Source organism: Ursus americanus, chromosome 34, assembly GCF_024610735.1.
Source record: "Ursus americanus isolate L20-20 chromosome 34, mUrsAme1.1.p, whole genome shotgun sequence".
Classification (NCBI taxonomy): Eukaryota; Metazoa; Chordata; class Mammalia; order Carnivora; family Ursidae; genus Ursus; species Ursus americanus.
Genome location: NC_142160.1, coordinates 6307818 through 6335293, shown reverse-complemented (window position 1 = coordinate 6335293; position 27476 = coordinate 6307818). Strand labels below are relative to the sequence as shown.

At 43.4% G+C, this 27476-nt stretch overlaps 1 protein-coding gene across 1 annotated transcript in view; it reads left to right on the top strand.

The window, feature by feature from the left end:
- The window catches only part of SLC1A1 (solute carrier family 1 member 1), a 79840-nt gene that overhangs the window by 26895 nt on the left and 25469 nt on the right, over positions 1-27476 (top strand). Inside the window, exon 2 of the mRNA XM_045772608.2 lies at positions 10528-10668. Coding sequence (XP_045628564.2) covers positions 10528-10668 — 141 coding nt within the window. The remainder of the gene's footprint in view (positions 1-10527; positions 10669-27476) is intronic.

The following is a 27476-nucleotide window of genomic DNA, read 5'->3' as shown; positions in this document are numbered from 1 at the left end:
CTGGGTGTGGAGCCTATTAAAAAAAAAAATAACAACAACAACAACAAAAAACAAAATCCCCAGGTGATTGCTATGCACATCAAAGTTTGGGAAGCCTGTGTTCATGTCAGTCTCCCTGTCGCTGCATGCTTCACATGGTTATGCAGTCTGTGTCTGAACAGTCTTCCTCTTTCTTCTCGTGGCTTCTGTGGGCTTACACTGATGTGATGTTGGTGCTTTCTGAGTACCAGCTGCAGCTTCTCTTCGTTGCTGGAGGATGAAAACCAACTGGCAATTCCCTGAGGTGCTGCTCTCAGGCTTGCAAACAATTCCATAGAAATCCAGAAATAATGATCTATCTGTATTCACTCTTGGGCCTTCCTCAGCCTTCTCCACCTCCTTGTCTTCCCTGAGAGGGAAGTTTGCAGCCCTGATGGGCCTCATTAGGCTGGGAGCTTCTTGAGGGAAGGGGTCTTACACTGTCCATCTTTATATCTTTATTCCCACCACTGCACCTAACATTGCTTGGACAATAAATATTTGCAGAATTTAATCATGAATGAAAATTATTTCAGAAGACATCAAAAAAAATAAAAATGCTTTTTCTTTGGTGCCACGATCCTGAGACTTTTATTTCAGGGACATCAAGTGGTATCGAGAGGAACATACGTTACCTACATTTGGTGCATCTCCTGGGTACTTTGTGTGTCATTGCTTTAACCCTGAAATTTTTTTTTCACTTGTAGGATAAAATGAAATATTTTTCTACCAAAATAAACATAAGAGACTAAGGGACTAAGTTTGTAAAGTTATCACAATGAAAATATTTTACGTGAATTTCTCCCTTTTACCTCTGACTCTACTGCTTTTGAGCTCCATGACCGTGACTCACCTGTGAGAGAATAACTGTTTCAAGGATTTCACCAAAACCTACAGTTTTTATACAGCGTATAGAGCCTGTAGTAATAGCTCATGTTGACTGAGCACTTCCTGTGAGAGGCAGGTACTGTGTATTCTAAGCACTTTGTATATAGTCTCATTTTTATTTTTATTTTTTTTTTAAGATTTTATTTATTTATTCGACAGAGATAGAGACAACCAGTGAGAGAGGGAACACAAGCAGGGGGAGTGGGAGAGGAAGAAGCAGGCTCATAGCGGAAGAGCCTGATGTGGGGCTTGATCCGAGATCGCCGGGATCACGCCCTGAGCCGAAGGCAGACGCTTAACCGCTGTGCCACCCATGCGCCCCTATAGTCTCATTTTTAAATCTACCAGTGATCTCTGAGGTTGATATTTTATTATGCCTTTCGCTACAGATGAGAAAATGGAGGTATAGACAGCAAGATAAATGTTTTATCCGAAAGTGCACAGCTAATAAAATGGTGAGGCCAGTGTTTGAACACAGATCATCTGACTACAGAGCCTGCCTCCGAAGAGTTGGTGCTGAATTAGTTTCTTCCCTCAGGATGTCTCACATGATTTAAATGCCTCATTTCATCATGGAGATTAAAGGCCCCTTGATTATGCATTACTCTCATCTCTATTTCCCTGTTGGGCAATGTGTTGCAGGAATTAGGTGGCCTATAAATGATCGTTGGCTTAATTGATCCCATGAGGTTACACGGGAGTACTTGGAACAGCAATGAATGTTTTAATATAGTAAAATCTTTCCTGTATACTGTGGAACTCTCAACTTTCATGTTCATGGGCTCCTTTATCCATCTTAAAGAGGACATATTGGAAAGAAAAGGAATAAATAATTGGAGATGTTGTAACATCTCGTAGTGTGATGGGTGAGCTCATGGGGACTGGTCCCTACCATCTCAGACACAGGAATATAACACCGCTCTCCAAATCACCAAACTCAGACTCGAAAGAAAGGAAAGTCCTGGCTGGGCCAGTTGGTTACACATGCGACTCTTGATCTTGGGGTTGTGAGTTCAAGCCCCATATCGGGTGTAGAGACTACTTAAAAATAAAATTTAAGAAGAAAGAAAGGGTGCGAAGATCTTCACGTGCTGGCAATAAAAACGAAACTCAAAACCGGAAGTGTAAGAAAAGAAAGGTGATGCTAAGGTCTAGACCCAATTATGGGTCTTCATGGTGGGAGACAGAGGTTTTAATATCCAGATGGGGAAGAGATGCGACTTCGGACTGTGTGAATGAAGGAGCTAGAGTCAGACCTCTGCATAAAGCCTGGACTCTGAAAATTTGGCCCTGTCCTTGAAAAGAGTACCAGAAAAATTCTACCCAGTGATTCAGGAAAACCTCAAGAAAGCATGCCATCTGCCCATGGCTACAAGTAACAGGGAAGAGGGGCACCTATGAAAAATTAAAATGCAGACTTAACTGGGCATGTGATCGAAATTACACCAGCACAGAATGCTGACTTCCACTACACAGAACAAGCTGAGGGTTGCTGGGGGGGGGGGGGGGCGCGATGGGCTAGATGGGTGATGGGCATTAGGGAGGGCACTTGTGATGAGCACCGGGTGTTATATGTAAGTGATGAATCACTAAATTCTAGTCCTGAAACTAATACCACACTACATGTTAACTCACTTGAATTTAAATAAAAACTTGGGGGGGAGGGGAAGACTGCTGACCTCCTACACTGAAAAACTAATAGGAAGACAGTCCTGGTGACCTTGAAACTCCTAATTCCCAAAGAGAGACAGGTTTCCTACTCTAAGAAAACCAGCCCCGCCCCCAAAAGAGAAATCTACAGTCAAAAATTACAAACCACACGAGGAAATGACACAAATTAATATATACACTACAAACAAGAGAATGCACATTCCGAAAACTGGAGAGGATACAGCAGTCTGAAAGAATACGAAGTATGTTTAGAATGATTAAAGAGGGGGGCCTGGATGGCAGAGTTGGTTATGTGTCAGGCTCTTGGTTTCAGCTCAAGTCATGATCTTGGGGTTGTGAGATGGAGCCCCGTGCCTGTGCTCAGGGTGGAGTCTGCTTGACATGCTCTTTCCCTCTCCCTCTGCACCCCCCACACACGTGGGCGCACTCTGTGTCTAAAATAAATAAATCTTTACTAACATAATATAATAAAAATATTATTATAAAAAAGGAAATAAATGCAAAAAAAATCTTTAAGAAAAATAGTTAAAGAGAGACAGATGAATAGAAACTAGGAAATAGGAGAAGGATACTCTAAAAAGGATACAATAACTTCCAGAGATGAAACTTAGAGACAGGGGAATTAAAAACTCAGTGATGAACAAAACACCCAGCAACTGCAACTGATGGAAAGATGGGCAAACTGAAGTCGGTACCAGAAAATCCGTGAGAACGCATCACAGAGACACTAAGAAGGAATATTAAAAGCCCCCAAATCCTCATGTATCTAGATACTTATAAGCCTATTTTTAGAGAATTTACAGTTCGAAAAAGAAATCGCAATGCAATTGGAAGACATTTAGAACTAAACAACAGTGAAAATACTATGTAATAACTTAGGGAGCACAAACAGAATTTCAAAGGAAATATATACCTTTATATGCCTATATTGAAACAAGCTAATGTGCTAAGCAGTCAACTCACAAAGTTAGAGAAAGAAGAGGGCAAACCTAGAAAAAAACAGAAGGAACGATCGATCATTCAATAAGAGCAGAATTTAATGATGCAGAAAACAAAAAATAGGGAGTGTGGTATGGAATACTGAACAGCTCTTAGAATGAATCTGCCTGTATTAATATGAATAAGTCTCAAACACACTGTGAAAAAGTCTCAAAAGGAAAAAGCAGGCTACAAAAGACTGTATCCAGACGGATATGGCGGAAGTCAAATTTTCGAACGCATACAAACGACATGATGCAGTTTAACAGCGAGGGACGTGTACAGAAACCTGTCCGACGCTCTTCAAATCAACTTTGCTCCTGAGCCATCTTAATTGTAGGTGGTGGACGAAGAGGGAGTGATTGTTCAAGCAGTGCAGACCACGTTTTCTGTTGACGGGACAGATCCATCCATGAAGGAAAACGTTTATTATTGCAGTAATAACGAAATTGTGTTCTTTTTTCAACTCCTCCCCCTCAGATCCTCCAGCATTCAATACAAGACTTGGCATATAGTTGGATTTTAATAAATGTGCACTTGGTTTTGCTTTTTCTTGAATTTAGATACCACAAAGAATGCATTTAAGGTACTTTCTTCCCTTGAGCCTGAAAATGCACAATAAACTCAAGCCTTTGTGTCATATTTTATGCTTGTCTCCTTTGATCGTTAGGAAAACTGTAACATTCAACAAAATTGTCAAGAACTGAAATGTTTAACGGAGGGGGGGCGGTGGTCAAGAAACGTGTCCATCCAAGGTAGTATTATCCAGCACTCAAAAAAGATGAGGATGTGTAGCATGAGGAAATGCCTGTAATATAATATTAAATGAGAAATACCCAAAACAAAACCCTTACAAGATTCAAAGATGAGCTTTGAAAACATCCTAAGTCAATGAGTCCAGACACACATGCCGCAGGATCAGTCAGGATTCTCCTGAGAAACAGAATCTCGTGCGTAAATCTACGTGAGATTTAAGGAATTGGCTCATACACTTGTGGGTTCCACTTAAGTCCGAAATCCACAGGGCAGGCGGGCAACTCGGGCAGCGACTTGGAGCTGCCATGTTGAGGCAGAATTCCTTCTTCTGCAAGAAACCTTGGTTCTTCTCCTCAGGCCTTCAGCTGACGGGATGAGACCACCAAGATTATCAGGGGTAATCTTCAGTTCAAGTGAACTGATTGTAGATGTTAGCCACATCTACAGAATACCTCCACCCACACCTGGATCCATGTTTTATTGAATAACTGGTGCCATATTCTAGCCGAGTTGACGCGTAAGACTAACCAATCATCACAGCCTCGTGTTGTATGACACCGTTTATATGAAATGTCCAGAATCAACAGATCAAAAGAAAGCAGATTAGTATTTGCCAGGCGCTGGGGCAAGGGAGGGTTGGGGAGTGGCAGCTAATGGGTGTGGGTTTCTTTATCGGTGATGAAAATGCTCTGGAATTGAATAGTGGTGGTGGTTACACAACATTGCAAATGTACTAAAAACCCCTGAGTTGTACATTTTAGAAATGATAAATTTTATGTTATGTGAATTTTACTTCCACGAAAAACTGCCCCCAAACCCTATAATTATACAGCCATTAAAAATTACAAGAGATAACTCTGGACTCCAGGAAACAAACTGAGGGTTGTGGAAAGAGGTGGGTGGGAGGATGGGAGATGGGGTAACTGGGGGATGGGCATTAAGGAGGGCACGTGATGTGTTATACGCAACTAATGAATCATTGAACATTATATCAAAAACTAATTATGTACTGTACGTTGGCTAATTGAATTTAAATTTAAAAATTACAAAGATAATATACAAGAGATAATTCATTGGAAGGGCTTAGCGCACAGTCTTACATAAAGTATGTATGCAGTAATTGTTAACCATTATGTCATTTTTTTTCAATTTTTTATTTAAATCATGTTATGGTTAACCACAATCGCGTATGAAAGAAACAAAAGCAATTTCTCTTTGCATGTATTTGAGTCGGTGAGATTGTGAGTGAATTTTTGAACTCGTTATTTCCAGTAGAACCGTGATAATATTGCTTGTGCCGTAAGTATATGTTTTAAGGGTTTAAAAATATGCCTTTACAGAGGCATCTGTTTGGAGCCAAAGTGCATGTAAAGAGCTCTCACTGGTGGAACTACTCAACTCTAAAGAAAACGATGAGCAAGGGGAACAGATCTATTTCAGTGGAAGGACAGGCTAGACTCTATCTGGTGTATGCACACAGTCATTTGTTAATAACTATTCATTCTACACTTTCTGTTTTCTGGTTATCCACGTTCATCTTAGATGAGCTCCCGAAGGGCAAGAAGGCATATTGCTAATTCTCCTAATATGGTGCTTAGCAAGATGGCATGATTAGATAACTCGTCCTGGGATAATTAAAAATATTTTTTTCCTTTGCCAATAGTTCTTATTCAATCAAGCCAAAATCAGTCTGTGTACCAGAGAACCATTCTGGGCTTTGATTAAAAAAACCACAGAAGATTTTAATCTCTTTTCTGAAAATACCCTAAAACAGGAGCAATGCTATTTTCATAAATCTGCTTTCTCAAATGCAATTCAGCTACTATCCCCAGATTAATTTTTATAACTATAAAAAAACACATGCACATAGAACAAAGGCTGGATAGAACCTGAAAAGTGGGGTGAGGGGGGAGGATAGGTCGGTATAAATTATTTTCCGTGACTTTTTCTTTTATTTTGATTTCTAGAATTATTTCTTTTTTTCAAGATTTTTATTTTTAAGTAATCGCTACACCTATTGTGGGGCTTGAACTCACAACCCCGAGATCAAAAGTCACACGCTCCACTGACTGAGCCAGCCAGGCGCCCCTCCAGAATTATTTCTTGAACAATAATTTTTTTATGAGCTTAGAGTGAAAAAAAATCACCCCATCTCTTCCAAGATAGGGCCACTGAACTGGCAATTGTTTGAGACAACATGAACTTGAAGAAGAAATCTCCAGCTGAGGTCTTAATTGTTTTCTTCCTAAGTTTCTTCCTTCCTTGTTTTACTGATACAGTTAGCATGAACAGTGGGGAAGGCCCGACCAGCTCTCTAGGAGCCCATGAACTGGTCCTATGAGCCTTATTTTTTTTTAAGATTTTATTTATTTGACACAGAGAGAGAGAGAGAGCACAAGCAGGGGGAATGGCAAAGAGAAGCAGGCTCCCCACTGAGCAGGGAGCCGGACACGGAACTCGATCCCAGGACCCTGAGATCATGACCTGAGCCAAAGGCAGACACTTAACCGACTGAGCCACCCAGGTGCTCCCTATGAGCCCCATTTTAAAGCTGAGGACACCAATGCTCAGAGATTATCACAGCATCTTGGGCGTTAGAATGAACCTTGAAAGCATCTCATCCAAGCCTTTTGCCCCATACCTTCAATCCCACCACTTGATGATGGGAGAGGTTGAAACTATGGCCCAAGTTTCAAACCTTGTAAATGGCAAAGCCAGCACTCGAGCCAGTGGTTCTAACACGGAGCTCTTCCCAGGCTGCCTTAGTACCTGCTTGGGATCTTCCTGCCCGAGTGAGAGAAAGCCACCCAAGAATGAGTTCCTGGTCATTTCTGGGCCTACAGAGGTCTACATAAGAATTCTACCTTCAGGCTTCCTTGTTGGCCCTGCCGAAGGCCTCCGGAGAGCTATACCATTCAGAGAGGTTCTTGATCTTCGCCTTCCCTAGTTCTGGGAGTGATCCTGCCAGGTGGGTCTGACCTGTGTACCTCCAGGCGGGCTCGTATTCCCATCAGCCTTTGATTTTGGACACCGCTCCGTGCTCTTAAATCCAGTCCAAGATTCTGGCTCTGGAAAAGGGTAGAGAAGGATTGTGCCCAGTGAAATCCTGACTTCATCTTGGGACCCAGAAAATCTTCCACTGATTTTTCTTATCAGGCATCCAGTTTTTCCAAACAGCTTAAAACGCATGCATTTACCAGGTGCGACTCCTGGCTGACGTTCTTCACCAGACACTTCTTAACGCTTGAGGGTTCTGGGATGACATCTCTGGACCAGGATAAATCTTTCAACTGCTTTTCCAGGTCCTGGTTGATATTTATAGTCTCCTCCTTTTCAGTAAAAAAAAAGAAAAAAGGAAAAAAGAAGAAATGACAATTTGTGATACTCAACTTCAAGAACACGCTTGGTAGAGAGTTTTCATTGCTAAATAGAGTAACTTATTTGTGGTCTTGTCGCCCGTGATAGCTTTGAAATGGCTCTTTGTGGGGACTCTTTTATCGCTCCCATAAAAACCCATTATCTGGATCAAGGCTGAAAAACAGCAAGTATGCTTCTTTCTAATTTCCCTGCATTTATTTGGGGTGGAGATGATTAGAGGCACAGTTAATCGCTAGTAATATAAACCCTAAAATTGGAGCACCTGGGGTTCTTTTGCGACTCAACAGAGTGCTTTTGTGGTGGGTTTTTGAGCACAGACACATCTCCTTTCTTTTCACACACAGAGCTTTCTTTGACATACAAGCCAAATTTTACTTGAGGCAACCTACAGAGTATGAGAGAGAATGTCTGTGTGTTTGGTTTTTTTAAACACTGAGCACTACAGAGTATCCTAACAGCATAAAGTAGGTATGTTCTACATAGAACAGCTGAACATAGGCATTAATTAAGTAGGAAGTGAGCACAACATGGTTTTTAAATTCACTTAAAATATTTTGAATCCCTGGCGGTCTGAACCATTCAGGAATCTCTAACCCTAGGTTTTGAAATATGAACCGAGCAGGATTGATATTGAGCTTTTTTTTTTTTTGTCTTAGCTACAATTTGAGAAATGTTTGTGTATATGTTTGTTCCAAAAATAATTTCAAAGGGCTGATCAGAAATACATTTAGAAATGCATGCCCAAAATAAAGAGATCAAGACAACGGTGAAACAGGTAGGAAAATAAAATTAAACCAAGGATAAGGTCACTACACAGGTGTATCTTGTGGGGTTCCTTTATTTGGCCCTGCTAATGGACATGGGAAGCATACCTGAGTTTAAATGAAAAAGCTAGTATTGATTATAATTCAGATCTCTCTTTGTTGCCCTAGAGTCCTTAACTGTGCCTGGCAACTGTGAATTCTCACAACTAATTATCTGAGTTTGTAAAGGAGCAGATCTGGTGATGTCCTCCTTGAGTCTGTTTAGCCATTTTATCTCCCATTAGCTTATCATCCTCAGAGGCTGGTGAAGGAAAAAAGATGTGCAAGTCATCCCAGCCCATCTTATATCTTGGTTTAAAAAATGTGGGGGTGTGATGGGGCTCCTGGCTGGCTCATTCGGAAGAGCATGCGACTCTTGATCTCAGGGTTGTGAGTTCGGGCCTCAGGTAGGGTGGAGAGATTGCTTAAAAGAAAGAAATAAATTTTTAAAAAATAACAAAAAATATAAAAGAGGGGCACCTGGGTGGCTCAGTCCATTAAGCATCTGACTCTTGGTTTCAGCTCAGGTAGTGATCTCAGGGTCGTGAGATCAAGCCCCACATCGGGCTCCACGCATAGCACAGAGTCTACTTTACATTCTCTCTCTCTCTCTCCCCCTCGCCCTGCTCATGCTCGCGCTCTCTCTCTAATAAATAAATAAAATCTTTAAAACATATAAAAGAGGGTGTTGCAAAGGGGCAACATGTGGAGGTCAGAGGAGTAAGGCAGTTAGATGTTGGGACCATTTGGAAGAGGATAAGTAAGAAATACCTGGAAGTTTGTGATTTGTAATTACCAGAGCCAGGACAAGGAAGGAATTCATATAGACGTCTTGGAAGGCAAGCTTTCGGAGCTTGAACAACACGGGTTTAACCTACGCAAGTCCATGTACACACGGACCTTTTTTTTTTCAATAAATGCAGTCCAGCACTGTAAATGTCTCTTCCTTATGACTTTCTTAATAACATTTTCTTTCCTCTAGGTTAGTTTATTGTAAGAATCCAGTTCACACTACATATAACATACAAAATACCTGTTAATTGACTGCTAATGTCCTCGGTAAGGCTCTCAGTGAACAGCACGTTGTTAGCAATTATGTTTTTGTGGAGACAGAAGTTATACGTGGATTTTCAGCTGTGTGGGAATTGGTGCCCCGAAGCCCGGCATTGTTCAGGGGTCCGCTGTGTAACGTTTCTTGATTTTGAACATTTCCCTACTCACAGAAATACAAGCCTCGATCTCCAAGGTACTCCAGTTCAGTAACTTCATAAAAAGCCTCTTGATCAGACCAGTTTGGACATATCATCATCCAGAAAGAGCCAACACAGAATGGAGAGCATTAGACAACACAGTTGTTCAACAACATGTAAATAGATCAAACCAAGAGGACCTTATGTTGCCTTTAAAATCACAAAAGTTGCTTAAACAGAGAATATCATAAAAACTATCATGAAAAGAGTATTTATGAGAAAATGAGAAAAACGAACACTGATATGTAAAATATAAAATGTGAAACACCTGGGGCGCCTGGCTGGCTGAGTTGGAAGAGCCTGTGAGTCTTGATCTCAGGGTGGTGAGTTCGAGCCCCGTGTGGGGGGTAGGGATTACTTAAAACAACACACAAACTAACAAATTAAAATAAAATGTAAAATACCTAAGATAGACAAAGACTAAGGGGAGTGTGTAAAAACAAAGTAGTTACATTGAGTTGACAAAGATGATGAGTTGCTTTTCCTTCTCACAGTGTCTTTTGATGTTTTGTCATTACAATAAATATAATTGAAGGAGAAAAGAAATGAAAGCAAAAACTTTCACGTGAAGAATATTTTTTACAAACTCACCGAATGATGTGTACTTTGTGTTCATTAAAATGTGATTTGTTTTTTAAGTCTAAAATTTACAGAATTGTGGAAGACCATCTAAACTGTTTTTCTTGCCAATAAAATGTGGGGGTGGGGGTTGGGGGGATATTTTCCATAGAAGTATATACAGAAGAACTCAGTGCTGGTTTTCTTCTTTCCAATCTTTTTCTTAGGGATCACCATAGGAGTCTTGGTTCGAGAATACAGCACACTCTCTAGTCTGGAGAAATTCTACTTTGCTTTTCCTGGGGAAATCCTAATGAGGATGCTGAAACTCGTCATTTTGCCATTGATTATATCCAGCATGATTACAGGTACGTTGAGAAAACTGGTGGTTCTCTGTGATTATTTAAGGAGCTGTCTGTTAAGTTGTTCTTTTCTAATTATGGAAAAAATGGAAATGCATTTGATGTATCACACACGCACACACACACTCCTTACTTGGAAAGTGTACATTTGCTTGAGTGGAAATATTTCATTATTCACAAAGCGGCATGGCTCTGCCTAGAGCCCTGTCCACCACCGCTCGAATCTTCATTTGGCCAGCCATGTGATGTCTTGGGTGGAAGATGCCATTTTCAAACATATTATAAATAAAACTCTATCCAGGGCACAGGACTTTAAAAAAAAAAAAAAAAAACCCGCCCACATATTTGGTCACTGAAATGTCAGCCAGTGTCCCCGGGCAAAATGTGGGTGTCAGTTTTGATGCTGTTTTGAGTAGTTCACTCATCTGTTTCCCAACTGCCGCCATGCTGGCCCCCCTGCCCCCCGCCCCCGGGTCTATGCGGCTGCCCTCCCGGGTCTCTCTGCCTTTCTCACCCCGCTTCCACGCCTCCGCATATGTGCCCTGAAAACCCACAGCCACACGCCGTGGGAGACGTTTAAGGATCGGTTTGCACCGTATTTTAAAAGCCTAGTATTTTATTTTATTTTTTTTTATTATTATTTTTTAAAGATTTTATTTATTTATTTGACAGAGATAGAGACAGCCAGCGAGAGAGGGAACACAAGCAGGGGGAGTGGGAGAGGAAGAAGCAGGCTCATAGCGGAGGAGCCTGATGCGGGGCTCGATCCCATAACGCCGGGATCACGCCCTGAGCCGAAGGCAGACGCTTAACCGCTGTACCACCCAGGCGCCCCAAAAGCCTAGTATTTTAAAATCTGAACTTGTGACACAGTTGGATTTGGAAATGCTGTTACCCTTCTTGGTCACTCTGTTGCAGGGTCCGTTGAAAGAGCACGCTCCCCTCTGGGGGTAGAGATTCATTTGGCTTACAAAAATGTCATTTGGGTGTAGTAAGCTTCTCAGTGTATTCCGAAGTTCCTTGTACTCATCTTAATTCCGGCATTCAGTAAAATGTAGTCTGACGATCGCTAATGTTGTCAGCTTGAGAAATCAAGGTGTTCCGTAATCATGCAATTAGGATTCTCGACGTGTCCTCTTCCAGAATGTTTTTCCCCCCGCTGCCACTAGGAAGACTTGCGGCTGATCTATGGGGGAGGGAGGGTGGGGGTCAGGATCTCCCCAGCTGCGTTGCTTGAAGACCTATAGATTTGGCTCTTAAACTTCCCAAGTGCCTAACTGCAGTCAGGCTAGAATTCTCCAAGGGCCTTGTCCTTAAATGGTCTTGGCGCTCTTGGCTTATTACAAGCCTAAAAAGAGCGTTTAATTATTTTTGTGTCTGTATTTAATTATGTTTTGAAATGCCTGATTTCTTTTAGGCCCTGCCACCTGGGGGCCACATCAGCAGGCCAGTGGTTTATACCGCCTATGATTTGTTTATCTGTTCAACTTTAAATTATCGTAAGCACTTAAAATTCGGAAGGTTCCGTGTGAGCACCCATGTGTCTGGGTTCCTCTGAAAAGAATTAAGATCAGGAGACACTGGACCCATGTTTCCCCACAGACCAACAGCTGAGAGACAGCTAGTCTGTTTAGCCGACGCGGAGACATTTGAGGATACCACTGCCCCTGCCTCTCTGTGTCGTGATACCTCGTCCACTCGTTTACATTACCTGCTGGCCCCGTAGGTGCTGCTTTTATAACCCCTGAGAATTTTCTCCACATCAAGATTCTAAATCTTTTCTTAGGCTCTTTTGAGAACATGGTGAAAGCCTTGGACTCTCTCCCCAGAAAAATGTTCACAGTTGTACATACAATACTGCGTTTTGCATGCTGTTGTACAAGGTACATAAACCGCTTGGTGATCAATAGCATTAAAACTTGGGTCTGTGGAGGGGGGCGCCTCGCTTGAGCGTCCACCTCTTGATTTTGGCTCAGGCTCTGATCTCAGGGTCGTGGGACTGAGCCCCACATGGGGTTTGGCGCTGCTGAGTATGGCTCCTGCTTGGGGTTCTCTCTCTGCCCCTCCCCTGCTCGCTCACACTCTCTCTAAGGTAGCTAGCTAGAGAGATAGATAAAATAAATAAGGAAAACAGCTCGGGTCTATGAAGGAATGTATGGAAAGTGGATCCGAATTAGGCAGCAAATGCACAACTCATGCATTGAGCCGGGTTTTAGAAAAAAGGTAAAAATACATGTATGAATATGCTCGTATAATAGCAGATGTTGAAATATGTACCATTCTTGGCAGTGAATAACTAGTGGTATTTTTGCAGTCTGGCTGTTTCGTGTGCTCGCTCAGCCTTGCAGATAATCTAGGAGAATAATGTGCAGCCCTCAGCACTCTGCTCGCATAGCCCAGCTGCTTTCTAGAGCCGTAGCACAGGCCTGGACATTTCCACATTTCTCCTTTAGCGAACCCCCAGCAGTGAAACGGGAGTAAGAGAGAGACCAGAACCGCTTACCCAAAGGGACATGAATAAAGCAGTCTGGGAACAGTGATGCCGTGTTCGTGATTTAAATTGTCAGATTAAAGGAGGAAACATAATATTACTAGTGTTGGCGAGAGTGTGGGAAAACAGGCTCATTCATACATTTTTGATTATTGTATTAACTGGAACAAACTTTTGGGGAGCGCAGCTTGGAACATGTCCTGATCTCTCTCCACTTTGCAGTTCTACTTCTCAGAATTTCTCGTAAATAATGAGATCTGTTCAAAGATTTAGGTACAAGAATGTTCGTGGTAGCATTTTTTTTTATAATGGTGGTGAATTCTAAGCAATCTAAATGTAAGTTATACCCCTAAGTTATGATTCTCTGCAACTGTTAAAAACCTTGTTTTGGAAACATTTAATGGCATGTAGATATGTTCCTCACAGGGTATAAAATAGGAAGATAAAACAAATTACACAACAGGATGTTGTGTACAATCTGAAATTTATTAAAATTTATGTGCATTTGTAAACGTCAGGACGAAAACCAAACAGTTAATGATGGTTAGAGCAGGGTAGTAAGAAAACATGACTCATTGTGCCTTCTTTACATTTTCAAGGCAAACACATGTTTGTTATTTTTGTTTGGTTTTGTATTTTTTTTTTCTCTCTTCCTCACACCCCTTCTCCCCCCCTCTCTTTCTTTCTTTTTTAAGGAAAAAAAGGGGGGGGCCTGGGTGGCTCTGTCGGTTAAGCATCTGCCTTCTGCTCAGGTCAAGATCTCGGGTCCTGGGATCGAGTCCTGCATTGGGCTCCCTGCTCAGCAGGGAGTCTGCTTCTCCTCTCCCTCTGCCCCTCCCCCTGCTCATGTTCTCTCTTTCTCTCTCACTCACTCCCTCTCTCTCTCAAATAAAAAAAAAGAAAGAAAGAAAAAAGAGAGAGTGGGATGGATTCTGCTCTGTGCTCCTCTCTCTCAGCCTCTTGCAGGTTCCCCACTCCCTTCCTCCCCAGCTGTGCTCTCAGCCCTTCACCTCTGCACTACCTTTTCCCTGGTGCTCAGTCTGTCCACCCCAAACCCTACAGGGGCTTTGAGCCCCCCCCCCCCCAGCACGGAGCCAGCAGGGGAGAGCACAGGACAGCTGTGGAAATACACAAGAGCCGTTTTCACATTCCAGACGCCTTTATAAATCCAGCAGATCGATACCTTATTTTACACACTTATTAGGACAAAGGAAGATGGATGTTGGAAGCTGGGGAGAGTGAAATGAATGCCCTCAGGATGCACAAATTAGAGGTAGAAATAAAAATTGAGGCCTATGACTAGTAGCCTGTGCTTCTGCATAAAGGAAACTCTTGATGAATTAACAAGTAGGAAAAAAAAAACCCTCTGCCATCAAAGACTCTGCTGACATAAAAATACTTTAAAGCTATTTTTTTTAAAGCTATTTTTTTTAAACAGAAGGTGCCTTCTTCATGTGACGAGGAGGGTAAGATGTCACATTAATCAGGGAAATTTGAATATAGGCTGGCTGTTAGATGGTATCAAGAAATTGTTGATGATTTTCTTAGTGGGGATAATGGCATTTAGTTATGTAAGAAGATGTCCTTTTAATGCGTATGGAAGTATGTAGGGATAAGATGACAGAATGTCTAGAATTTAGCTAAAACAGAAAAAAAAAAGAATGCACAGTAGACAAAATCTCAAAGCATTTTCAGAGACAGGCAGTGTAGGCAAAAACAGAATCCTTCCCATAATTTACATCCTGAGGGACACACTCATGATGAGCAGACTATCTGTTTGGGCCTTTAGGTTTAGGTTAAGTTTAGGTTTCTAAGCTGTATTTGTACCAGACCACCAGGGAAATAGCAGGGGAAATGGCTTATGCACATGCCTAAGAAGTGTGGCTCTGGAAAGTCCTGGTCCAGGTCTCACCAGCCAGTGAGTTTAAATTCAGAGCACGTTTTCTTTAATACACCAATGACAATGACTCGAGCCTCCTAGGACCAGCATAGGAAAGGGAACGGCCCCTCAACGGCCTCTCCCAGAGGTTCCCTGAACATCTTTCCAAGATGGTGCCCTAACTGTGCTCAGGAAGAGCTCCCCGTCTCTTCCATCCATCCTGTTTGCCCCCACCACCTGGGCCGGAGGTGTTCTGCTGGTCATAGCTGCACACCCCCTCCAGTGTCTCCTGTGCCTGCTGCCTCCCCTCTGACCTGAGGAGCTCCCCCTTTGCTCCTCTATCCTAAGATAGAAATGAGAACATAATTCTTGACAGCATAGCCAAGTCCAGGCTATTCCTTGGGACAAAGCTTTATGACAGATTGGGGAGTGAAAGTAGGGAAAACACCAACAGTGACATCCAGCTGCTCCCCAATGGGGATTTTCTGAGAGTCCTGGGGGGTCTTGAGAGGGCTGCCCCTTTGCTTAGCTGCCAGCCTATTCCTTCCTCCACATGACGATGTTCCAGGCATTGCCACACCCCCAACCCCACACCTGACACTAGGAAAAGTTTCACCATCACACAGGTCCTCCTGTCCTGGTCCAGGGGCGACCTCTTCCTGGGATGACCACCATCAAGGAATATCCTCTTTGGAGGAAACCCTCCTCACAGCTGCAAAGGGACGGTTTGCCTTGGGGACCCCATCAGGAGACTCACACTAGAATGGGTACTGTTAGTACCTGACAAGTTGGGGCATAGCCACCCAACTTGCAGGACTTGGGAGTCTGTCCAGGTTGGGCTATGATGAGTCCGTGCCGGCTCCTGGGAGCAAGACACTTATTCCGACCCATTCCTGTGGCACTTCACTCTGGATTTCCTACACATGTCGACCCCTCAGAAAACCACACTGGTGTGCAGCTCAGTACATTCCAAATTCACATCGAGCCAAGGAAACTCCCTCCCTTCCCTCCACGCCAAGCCCCTGAGTCCCTGGGTCCTAGTACTGATTTCACCTCCTGAACAAATCACGTACCAAACATAAGACTTTGATAGAAAACACTTGCATTCTGTTCCTTGATGAACTTCCTGTTTTGACAAGAGCACTGGTTAAGTATTAGATATACATTCGTGGGGAGTTTCTTCAAAGATAAATATAAGACTCCATACTTCAGTGATTTAAAAAAAAAATCTTGTTTCAAACTTTAAATGGTTGTCACTTCAGCCTCTGTCTACATCAGGATTTCCAAATTTCGGGGGCTTGATCTCAACTCTAAGGCCAAAGGTTTTCCACTAGTTTTTAACCGAGAAAACAAATCAAGTCTTACAGAGGCTCAGATAGAAACAATATTTATTAAACAACAGCCAGACGTAGAATACGTACATAAGTTGGTTTTCTAGCAAGCAGGGGTCTGCAGACTTTCTTTGTAAAGGACCAGATAGCGAATGTTTGAGGCTTTTCAAGCCAAATGGTCTCTGTCCAGCTTCCCAACTGGCTGTCACAGGAAAGCAGCCATAAGCAATATGTAAGTGGTGGGCATAGGTGTGTGCCAATAAAGCATTTATTTGCAATAACAGGAGGACAGCCAGCAGCTGGTCAAGAGGAAGGACAAGACTAGATTCGAACCAAGATAAGGGTAGTTGAGGTGGAATCCTGTGGCAAAATAAGCCAACACAGCAACTACTACTCCTATCAAGCAATGAAGTGTAAATGTCCCAAAAAGGCACCAGGAATGGAGAAGTCAGTCCAGGTTTTTGGAGACCCCTGCTTGTTCAGTTCAGGCCTTGCAGGTGATGACACACTTGGATCGTAGGGGCGGGGGAAGGCTTTTTTTTAAGTTGGGTGTTCATTTACTCATAAGCAGCTGTGTACCTGGGTACTATCTGCAAAGAACTGTGCCGTGCGCCCCCCCTTGAAACAGGGTTCGGTGGAATTCAACATTTGTTAACCCCCACTGTGTGAAAACAGATGAAGAGAAAACCACCTGTGAGAGGTTGAGGTGCCTGCCACTCACCCGAGTCGGGTCCACGAGGCCCCTCGTGGGCAAGAAGGTAGAAGGGTGGAAGACACACGTATCACTTGGTTGTACGTCTTGCCGTTAGGGAGCTAAGAGTGTTTGATGTCAGCTTCAGCGGGTGGGGGAGTGGGGCAGAGTATGCGTGCTTTTCTGGAAACATTGGTGATTTTTTGGAGTTGCATCTCTAGAAAATTGCCATTTCCAGGTGGCCTGTAAACTTAAAACTCCATGCTGGGGAAGGCAAGGTTATAGCCTAAAACCATACAGAGCAAGAAGGAACTTGCCTCATTTGCAACATCTGTAACCACTGGGCTCTGCCTGAAGTGCTCTTTTTAACTTTCCCAAGCCTCATTGGGGAACCGAGAAAATAAGATGAACTAAGCAGCGTTGCACACATGAATTAAACATTTTCCTAAGATCATCGGGAAATTCCTGTTGAGTTAGAAGACAGCTCTTGAAGCCAGAGGACTTATTATATTAATTTGATGTCTACAATGCCTTTTCTGCAAAGAGGGAAAGGGCACCTAATGTATAAAGAGTGGAGCTCCCACAACGAACGTGCCACTTGCCACAGTAATCAAATGAAAAGTGGCAAGAGATAAATATGCCCTGCTTCAGTCTCGTTCTGAGATAGTGAAGCCCCTAGAATCAACCATGAATGAGCTTTAACTTCTGCCCATACTGTGACTGCACTGGCTCCCAGCTCTGTTTGACTGTAAGTTAACCTGATTTTGTTTCTTTTAAAAAATGAGTGAAAAACCTTGCAGGGACTCTAAGAAACCTCCTATGTGTTGAATGCATGGACCTGGGATTCCATTCATTCATTCATTCATTCATTCACTCATCCATTCATTCATTCATTCACTCATTCATTCATTCACTCGTTCATTCCATCTTCAATGTCCCAGGCTCTGTGCTAGGCACACATGACATAAAGATAAGTCCTGTTCCAGCAATAAAGTAGTGGTGTGATTAGTGCTTAATGGGAATGAGGACTGTGGAGGGGACGCTGGGGTGGAGTTTTCAAGAAAAGATCAGAATTAAATGAAGGGGGCAGGGACTCCAGGCAGAAGATAACAGCAGATGGCACGGCACCTCTCGAGGAGGCCAGTGAGACTTCAAGCAGAACGCTGGAGACACGGGGAAGAGGAGTGGGGATGGAAGGGTGTGCATGTGCCTTCTTCAAGGGTCTGTGGTCTGTCTAGGCATGGGGAAGCAAGTGACAGTGGTGACCCCCACCTGTGCCATTCTCTGCAAAGCAGCACCGTGAACAAGGTGCAGGTGGGGAAGTATTGTTTCGTTTTGTTTTGTTTTATTAACTTTTTATTTTAATTCAATTAATTAACATATAAAGTATTACTGGTTTCAGAGGTAGAGGTGATTCATCAGTCTTATATAACATCCAGTGCTCATTCCATCACGTGCCCTCCTTGATGCCCGTCACCCAGTTACCCCATCCCCACACACACCTCCCCTTCAGCAACCCTCAGTTTAATTCCTATGATTAAGAGTCTCTTCTGGCTTAGTTAGAATGGCAAAAATAGACAAGGCAAGAAACAACAATTGTTGGAGAGGATGTGGAGAAAGGGGATCCCGGTAGAGGAGTTAAGATGGCGGAGGAGTAGGGGACCCCTTTTTCAGCCGGTCCCCTGAGTCGAGCTGGATAGGTACCAGACCAGCCTAAATAACCACGGAATCAGCCTGAGACGCAGGATGATGCATCTGGATCTCTACAAATGAACATCTCCAGCGCTGAGTATTGAGGTACGAAGAGGGGAGCTGTAAACCGTGCACGGATATCGGAAGATAAACGGAAGGGGGAGGGAGCCGCCACGTTTGGGCGCCGGGAAGCGGCAGCCACCTGCACGGGGGAGCTGGCGGACTCACAGAGGGCACCCGCGAGAGAGCGGACTGAGACCGGTGAGCCGTGAACGCGCGCGCCACCAGGCATCTCCCGGAACACCGGAATCCCGGTGTGCTCACGGGATCCAGACTGAGACCGGGAACTCCTGGAGCGCGCACGGGGCGGCTGGCGGCTGGCGGGCCACCTGCACGGGGGAGCGGGCGGACTCGCGGTCGGCACCCGCGAAACAGCAGACTGAGACCCTGAACCGGGTGCGCGCGCCACCAGGCTTCTCACGAAACTCCGGAATCGAGGTGTGCTCACCGGGCATAGACTGAGACCGGGAGACCCGGGATCGCGCGGGGCGGCCGGTGGCTGGCGGCATTAGAAACACAAAGGACAGAGACGCGCCGGCCCTGGAAGTGAGGGCAGGGACGCCGGGTTGGTGCGCACATCCCGGGACGCTGCAGGGTTGAGCAGCACCAACAGTAACAGAGTTAAAGTGGCCAGAACATCAGTGGAGAACGGGCCGCAATCCCTCTGTTCTGCGACAATGCAGCCTCTGCTGCTCTGACCCTCAGAAGAGGCATAGCCGGCCGCCAGGGAAAGCCGCCAGAGAACAAAAGCCTGGAAATACCGGCTCAGAGAGTGCCCATCCCCATCCTCCCTCGCAGGGGAGACGGAGACTCTAACCAAACAGGGTTGCCTGAGTACCGGCGCGGCAGGCCCCTCCCCCAGAACACAGAAGGCAGGCTGAAAAATCAAGAAGCCCACAACCGGAGGCGCCTGGGTGGCGCCGTCATTGAGCGCCTGTCTTCGGCTTAGGGCGTGATCCCAGCATTCCGGAAAGGAGTCCCTCATCGGGCTCCTCCGCTGGGAGCCTGCTTCTTCCTCTCTCACTCCCCTGCTTCTGTTTCGTTCTTGCTGACTGTCTGTCTCCCTCTCTCAGATAAGTAAATAAATAAAATCTTTAAAGAAGAAGCCCACATCTCTAAGATCCCTATAAAACAAGGGGCACGGCCTGGGACCCAGTCAATAATTTTGGGCTCTGGAAACCCCGCAACCTCTCTTCATCAGAATGACAAGAAGGAGAAGCCCCCCCCCCAGCAAAGAAAAGACAGTGAGTCAGGGGCCTCTGCCACAGAAGTAACGGATATGGATGTAACCAAATTATCAGAAATGGAATTCAGAGTAACAATGGTCAAGATAATGAGTAGACTTGAAAAAAGTATTCAGGAAAATATTACTGAGAATATACAATCCCTAAGGGCGGAAATAAGAGCGAATTTGACAGAAATTAAAAATTCTATGAGCCAAATGCAGGCAAAACTAGAGGCTCTGACGGCCAGGGTCACGGAAGCGGAGGAAAGGGTTAGTGAATTGGAGGATGGGTTAATAGAGGAAAAAATAAAAATAGAAGATGGTCTTAAAAAAATCCACGCCCACGAATGTTGGCTACGGGAGATTACTGACTCAACGAAACGATCCAATGTTAGAATCATCGGCATCCCCGAGGGGGTGGAGAAAAACAGAGGTCTAGAAGAGATATTTGAACAAATTGTAGCTGAAAACTTCCCTAATCTAGCAAGGGAAACAAAAATTCGTGTCCAAGAAGCAGAGAGGACCCCTCCCAAGCTCAACCATGACAGACCTACACCACGTCACGTCATAGTGCAATTCGCAAATATGAGATCCAAGGATACAGTATTGAAAGCGGCCAGGGCAAAGAAATTTCTCACGTACCAAGGCAAAGGCATCAGAATTACATCAGACCTGTCTACACAGACCTGGAATGAGAGAAAGGGTTGGGGGAGCATTTTTAAAGCTCTTTCAGAGAAAAACATGCAGCCAAGGATCCTTTATCCAGCAAGGCTGTCATTCAGAATTGATGGAGAAATAAAGACATTTCAGAATCGACAGTCACTAGCCAATTTCGTAACCACGAAACCAGCCCTACAGGAGGTATTACGGGGGGTTCTATAAAAGTAAAAAGGCCCCAAGAGTGATACAAAACAGAAAGTCACAGCCAATACAAACAAAGACTTTACTGACAACATGGCAGAATTAAAAGCATATCTCTCAGTACTCAGCCTGAACATTAATGGTTTAAATTCTGGCTTCAAACGCCACAGGGTTGCAGATTGGATAAAAAGAAATGACCCATCCATTTGCTGTCTACAAGAGACTCATTTCGAACCCAAAGATGCATTCAGACTGAGAGTAAGGGGATGGAGTACCATCCTTCACGTAAATGGACCTCAAAAGAAAGCTGGGGTAGCAATTCTCATATCAGATAAATTGGATTTTAAACTACAGACTATTGTTAGAGATGCAGAAGGACACAATATTATTCTTAAAGGAAGTATTCAACAAGTGGATATGACAATTATAAATATATATGCCCCCAACAGGGGAGCAGCAAGATACACAAGCCAACTCTTAACCAGAATAAAGAGACATATAAATAAAATACATTAATAGTAGGGGACCTCAACACTCCACTATCAGAAATAGACAGAACACCATGGCAAAAACTAAGCAAAGAATCAAAGGCTTTGAATGCCATACTCGACGAGTTGGACCTCTTAGATATATATAGAACACTACACCCCAGAACCAAAGAATACTCATTCTATTCTAATGCCCATGGAACATTTTCAAGAATAGACCATGTTCTGGGACACAAAACAGGTCTCAGCCGATACCAAAAGATTGAAATTATCCCCTGCATATTCTCAGACCACAACGCTCTGAAATTGGAACTCAACCACAAGGAAAAATTTGGAAGAAACTCAAACACTTGGAGACTAAGAACCATCCTGCTCAGGAATGACTCGATAAACCAGGAAATCAAAAATCAAATTAAACGGGGCGCCTGGGTGGCGCAGTCGTTAAAGCGTCTGCCTTCGGCTCAGGGCGTGATCCCGGCGTACCGGGATCGAGTCCCACATCGGGCTCCTCTGCTGTGAGCCTGCTTCTTCCTCTCCCACTCCCCCTGCTTGTGTTCCCTCTCTCGCTGGCTGTCTCTCTGTCACATAAATAAATAAAATCTTTAAAAAAAAAATCAAATTAAACAAATTATGGAGACCAATGAGAATGAAAATACAACAGTCCAAAACCTATGCGATACTGCAAAGGCAGTCCTAAGGGGGAAATACATAGCCATCCAAGCCTCACTCAAAAGAATAGAAAAATCTAAAATGCAGTTTTTATATTCTCACCTCAAGAAGCTGGAACAGCAACAGAGGGACAGGCCTAATCCACACACGAGGAAGCAGTTGACCAAAATTAGAGCTGAAATCAATCAAGCAGAAACCAGAAGTACAGTAGAGCAGATCAACAGGACTAGAAGCTGGTTCTTGGAGAGAATCAATAAAATTGACAGACCGCTGGCAAGACTTATCCAAAAGAAAAGAGAAAGGACCCAGATTATTAAAATTACGAATGAAAAAGGAGAGGTCACGACGAACACCATTGAAATTGGAAGGATTATTAGAAATTTTTATCAACAGCTATATGCCAATAAACTAAGCAATCTGGAAGAGATGGAATCCTTCCTGGAAACCTATAAACTACCAAGATTGAAAAAGGAAGAAATTGATTTCTTAAACAGGCCAATTAATTATGAAGAAATTGAGTCAGTGATAAACAACCTTCCAAATAACAAAACTCCAGGCCCGGACGGTTTTCCTGGGGAATTCTACCAAACATTCAAAGAAGAAATAATACCTATTCTCCTAAAGCTATTTCAAAAAATAGAAACAGAAGGAAAGCTACCAAACTCATTCTATGAGGCCAATATTACCTTGATCCCCAAACCAGGCAAAGACCCCCTCAAAAAGGAGAATTACAGACCGATTTCCCTAATGAATATGGACGCCAAAATCCTCAACAAGATACTTGCTAATAGAATCCAACAGTTCATTAAAAGGATTATCCACCACAATCAAGTGGGATTCATACCTGGGATGCAAGCGTGGTTCAATATTCGCAAATCAATCAGCGTGATACATCATATCAACAAGAAAAGACTCAAGAACCATATGATCCTCTCAATCGATGCCGAAAAAGCATTTGACAAAATACAGCATCCTTTCCTGATTAAAACCCTTCAGAGTGTAGGAATAGAAGGTACATTTCTCAATCTCATAAAAGCCATCTATGAAAAGCCTACTGCAAATATTATTCTCAATGGGGAAAAGCTGGAAGCCTTTCCCTTAAGATCAGGAACACGACAAGGATGCCCACTCTCGCCACTATTATTCAACATAGTACTAGAAGTCCTTGCAACAGCAATCAGACAACAAAAAGGGATCAAAGGTATTCAAATCGGCAAAGAAGAAGTCAAAATGTCTCTCTTCGCAGACGACATGATACTCTATATGGAAAACCCAAAAGAAGCCACTCCCAAACTATTAGAAGTTATAGAGCAATTCAGTAACGTGGCGGGATACAAAATCAATGCTCAGAAATCAGTTGCATTTCTGTACACGAATAACGAGAACGAAGAAAGAGAAATCAGGGAATCCATCCCATTTACAATAGCACCAAAAACCATACGTTACCTTGGAATTAACTTAACCAGAGACGTAAAGGACCTTTATTCTAGAAACTATAAATCACTCTTAAAAGACATTGAGGAAGACATAAAAAGATGGAAAGATATTCCATGCTCATGGATCGGAAGAATTAACATAGTTAAAATGTCCATGCTACCCAGAGCAATCTACACTTTCAATGCTATCCTGATCAAAATACCGAGAACGTTTTTCAAAGAACTGGAACAAATAGTCCTTAAATTTGTATGGAACCAGAAAAGACCCCGAATCTCCAAGGAACTGTTGAAAAGGAAAAACAAAGCTGGGGGCATCACAATGCCGGATTTCGAGCTGTACTACAAAGCTGTGATCACAAAGACAGCATGGTACTGGCACAAAAACAGACACATAGACCAATGGAACAGAATAGAGAGCCCAGAAATGGACCCTCAGCTCTTTGGGCAACTAATATTTGATAAAGCAGGAAAAAACATCCGGTGGGAAAAAGACAGTCTCTTCAATAAATGGTGCTGGGAAAATTGGACAACTACATGCAAAAGAATGAAACTTGACCACTATCTCACATCATACACAAAAATAAACTCCAAATGGATGAAAGACCTCGATGTGAGACAGGAATCCATCAAAATTCTAGAGGAGAACATAGGCAGCAACCTCTACGACATCAGCCAAAGCAACCTTTTTCATGACACATCCCCAAAGGCAAGAGAAACAAAAGATAAAATGAATTTATGGGACTTCATCAAGATTAAAAGTTTCTGCACATCCAAGGAAACAGTCAGAAAAACTAAGAGGCAGCCCACGGAATGGGAGAATATATTTGCAAATGACACTACAGATAAAGGACTGGTATCCAAGATCTACAAAGAACTTCTCAAACTCAATACACGAGAAACAAATAAACAAATTAAAAAATGGGCAGTAGATATGAACAGACACTTTTCCAATGAAGACATACAAATGGCTAACAGACACATGAAAAAATGTTCAAAATCATTAGCCATCAAGGAAATTCAAATCAAAACCACACTGAGATACCACCTTACGCCAGTTAGAATGGCAAAAATAGACAAGGCAAGAAACAACAATTGTTGGAGAGGATGTGGAGAAAGGGGATCCCTCCTACATTGTTGGTGGGAATGCAAGTTGGTACAGCCACTCTGGAAAACCGTGTGGAGGTCCCTTAAAAAGTTAAAAATTGAGCTACCCTATGATCCAGCCATTGCACTACTGGGTGTTTACCCCAAAGATACAGACGTAGTGAAGAGAAGGGCCATATGCACCCCAATGTTCATAGCAGCAATGTCCACAATAGCTAAATCGTGGAAGGAGCCGAGATGCCCTGCAACAGATGACTGGATTAAGAAGTTGTGGTCCATATATACAATGGAATATTACTCAGCAATCAGAAAGAATGAGTTCTCAACATTTGCTACAACATGGATGGCACTGGAGGAGATAATGCTTAGTGAAATAAGTCAAGCAGAGAAAGACAACTATCATATGATTTCTCTCATCTATGGAACATAAGAACTAGAATGATCAGTAGGGGAAGAAAGGGATAAAGAAAGGGGGGGTAATCAGAAGGGGGAATGAAACATGAGAGACTATGGACTATGAGAAACAAACTGAGGGCTACAGAGGGGAGGGGGGTGGGGGAATGGGATAGACCGGTGATGGGTAGTAAGGAGGGCACATATTGCATGGTGCACTGGGTGTTATACACAACTAATGAATCATCGACCCTTACATCGGAAACCGGGGATGTACTGTATGGTGACTAACATAATATAATAAAAAATCATTATTAATAAAAAAAAAAAAGAAAGGGGATCCCTCCTACATTGTTGGTGGGAATGCAAGTTGGTACAGCCACTCTGGAAAACAGTGTGGAGGTCCCTTAAAAAGTTAAAAATTGAGCTACCCTATGATCCAGCCATTGCACTACTGGGTGTTTACCCCAAAGATACAGACGTAGTGAAGAGAAGGGCCATATGCACCCCAATGTTCATAGCAGCAATGTCCACAATAGCTAAATCGTGGAAGGAGCCGAGATGCCCTTCAACAGATGACTGGATTAAGAAGCTGTGGTCCATATATACAATGGAATATTACTCAGCTATCAGAAAGAACGAGTTCTCAACATTTGCTGCAACATTGACGGCACTGGAGGAGATAATGCTAAGTGAAATAAGTCAAGCAGAGAAAGACAACTATCATATGATTTCTCTCATCTGTGGAACATAAGAACTAGGAAGATCAGTAGGGGAAGAAAGGGATAAAGAAAGGGGGGGTAATCAGAAGGGGGAATGAAGCATGAGAGACTATGGACTATGAGAAACAAACTGAGGGCTTCAGAGGGGAGGGGGGTGGGGGAATGGGATAGACTGGTGATGGGTAGTAAGGAGGGCACGTATTGCATGGTGCACTGGGTGTTATACACAACTAATGAATCATCGAGCCTTACATCGGAAACCGGGATGTACTGTATGGTGACTAACATAATATAATAAAAAATCATTAAAAAAAAAAAAAAGAGTCTCTTCTGGCTTATCTCCCTCTCTGGTTTCGTCTTGTCTTATTTTTTCTTTTCTTCCCCTATGATCCTCTGTTTTCTTTCTTAAATTCCACATATCAGTGAGCTCATAGGTGGGGAAGTATTGTTTAAAAAAAAAATTCAGTGAAGCTTGTTAAAGGTGATAAGGCAGACTTTATTTTTTCTTTTGAAAGATTTTATTTATTTATTCGACAGGATAGAGACAGCCAGCGAGAGAGGGAACACAAGCAGGGGGAGTGGGAGAGGAAGAAGCAGGCTCATAGCGGAGGAGCCTGATGTGGGGCTCGATCCCATAACGCTGGGATCACGCCCTGAGCCGAAGGCAGACGCTTAACCGCTGTGCCACCCAGGCGCCCCATAAGGCAGACTTTATGCCAGACCATATGATAGGTGTGGGGACCACTGCAGTGGGATTTCCCAGGGCGGGGGGAGGGAATGGGGCTCAACTCTGAATACAGCATCAGCAAGTGAGAATTAATAGCCAAGGAGCAGGAGGAGGGGAATCAGTGGATGGAAAATCACTAAGAGGAACCATCAGGGGAAAGGAGGATTCTGGCTAAACCAACTTAGTTGGATTCTTGCTGAAGGCAGGCCAGGGTGGCCAGACATCACCTGGGGGGCGGTGGAGGATGGAGAGCCTGATTAGGTATGCAGAGCGCTCAGATACTGGGTTCTGGTTAAACCAACTTAGCAGAGTTCTTACAAAAACTAGATTTTGCAGGAAAATAGAGGGGTTTAGGAGAAGGTTCAGGAGCCTGACAAAGTGTGATCAAACAAAAACCTTGGTCGGTATCAATCACAGAGGGACAGGAGAGTGCGGTGGTAAAGTGTGCGGACCAAGGAGCCCGACCTCCCAGCTTTGAATCCCGGCTCTGCCATTTGCTAGCTGTGAAACCTTGACAAGCACGTAACATGTCCTCAACCGTGAAATAGGAAAACAGTAGTTCTGTACCGTGGAATGCCTGATACTGTCAGAAGTTTCTAGAAAGTCCCTGCATTGGCATCAGAAGCTACAGGGCCAATATTAGAATTGAGCCATACAGATACAAGAACATGCATTCATTCTGGAAAGGAAAACGTTATGAAAAGATTGACTCTTTGTAAGACACTAAATTGTGAAGTTCAGCAGCATACAAGTGGCTTCTACCCAGAATCCTGAGCTACTGATTTTATAGGATAAGGAGAAGCAAAAAGAGAGCTCAATAATAATTAGGTTGTGACGGGGGAACAAAACCAGAGACGTTTCACTGAGCTGTTAGCTGTCCTGATGTCAAAGCATTCGTATGGACTTTGAAGAGAATGGCTGATTTCCTCAGATCTCTAAGATGTGTTTAATGCTCTTACTGAACCATAAGCCTCCTGTAAAAGCTCATGGGGCTTCTGAAAAGTTGGTCCCAACTACAGATACCACCAAGTTCCACGGTTTTTAT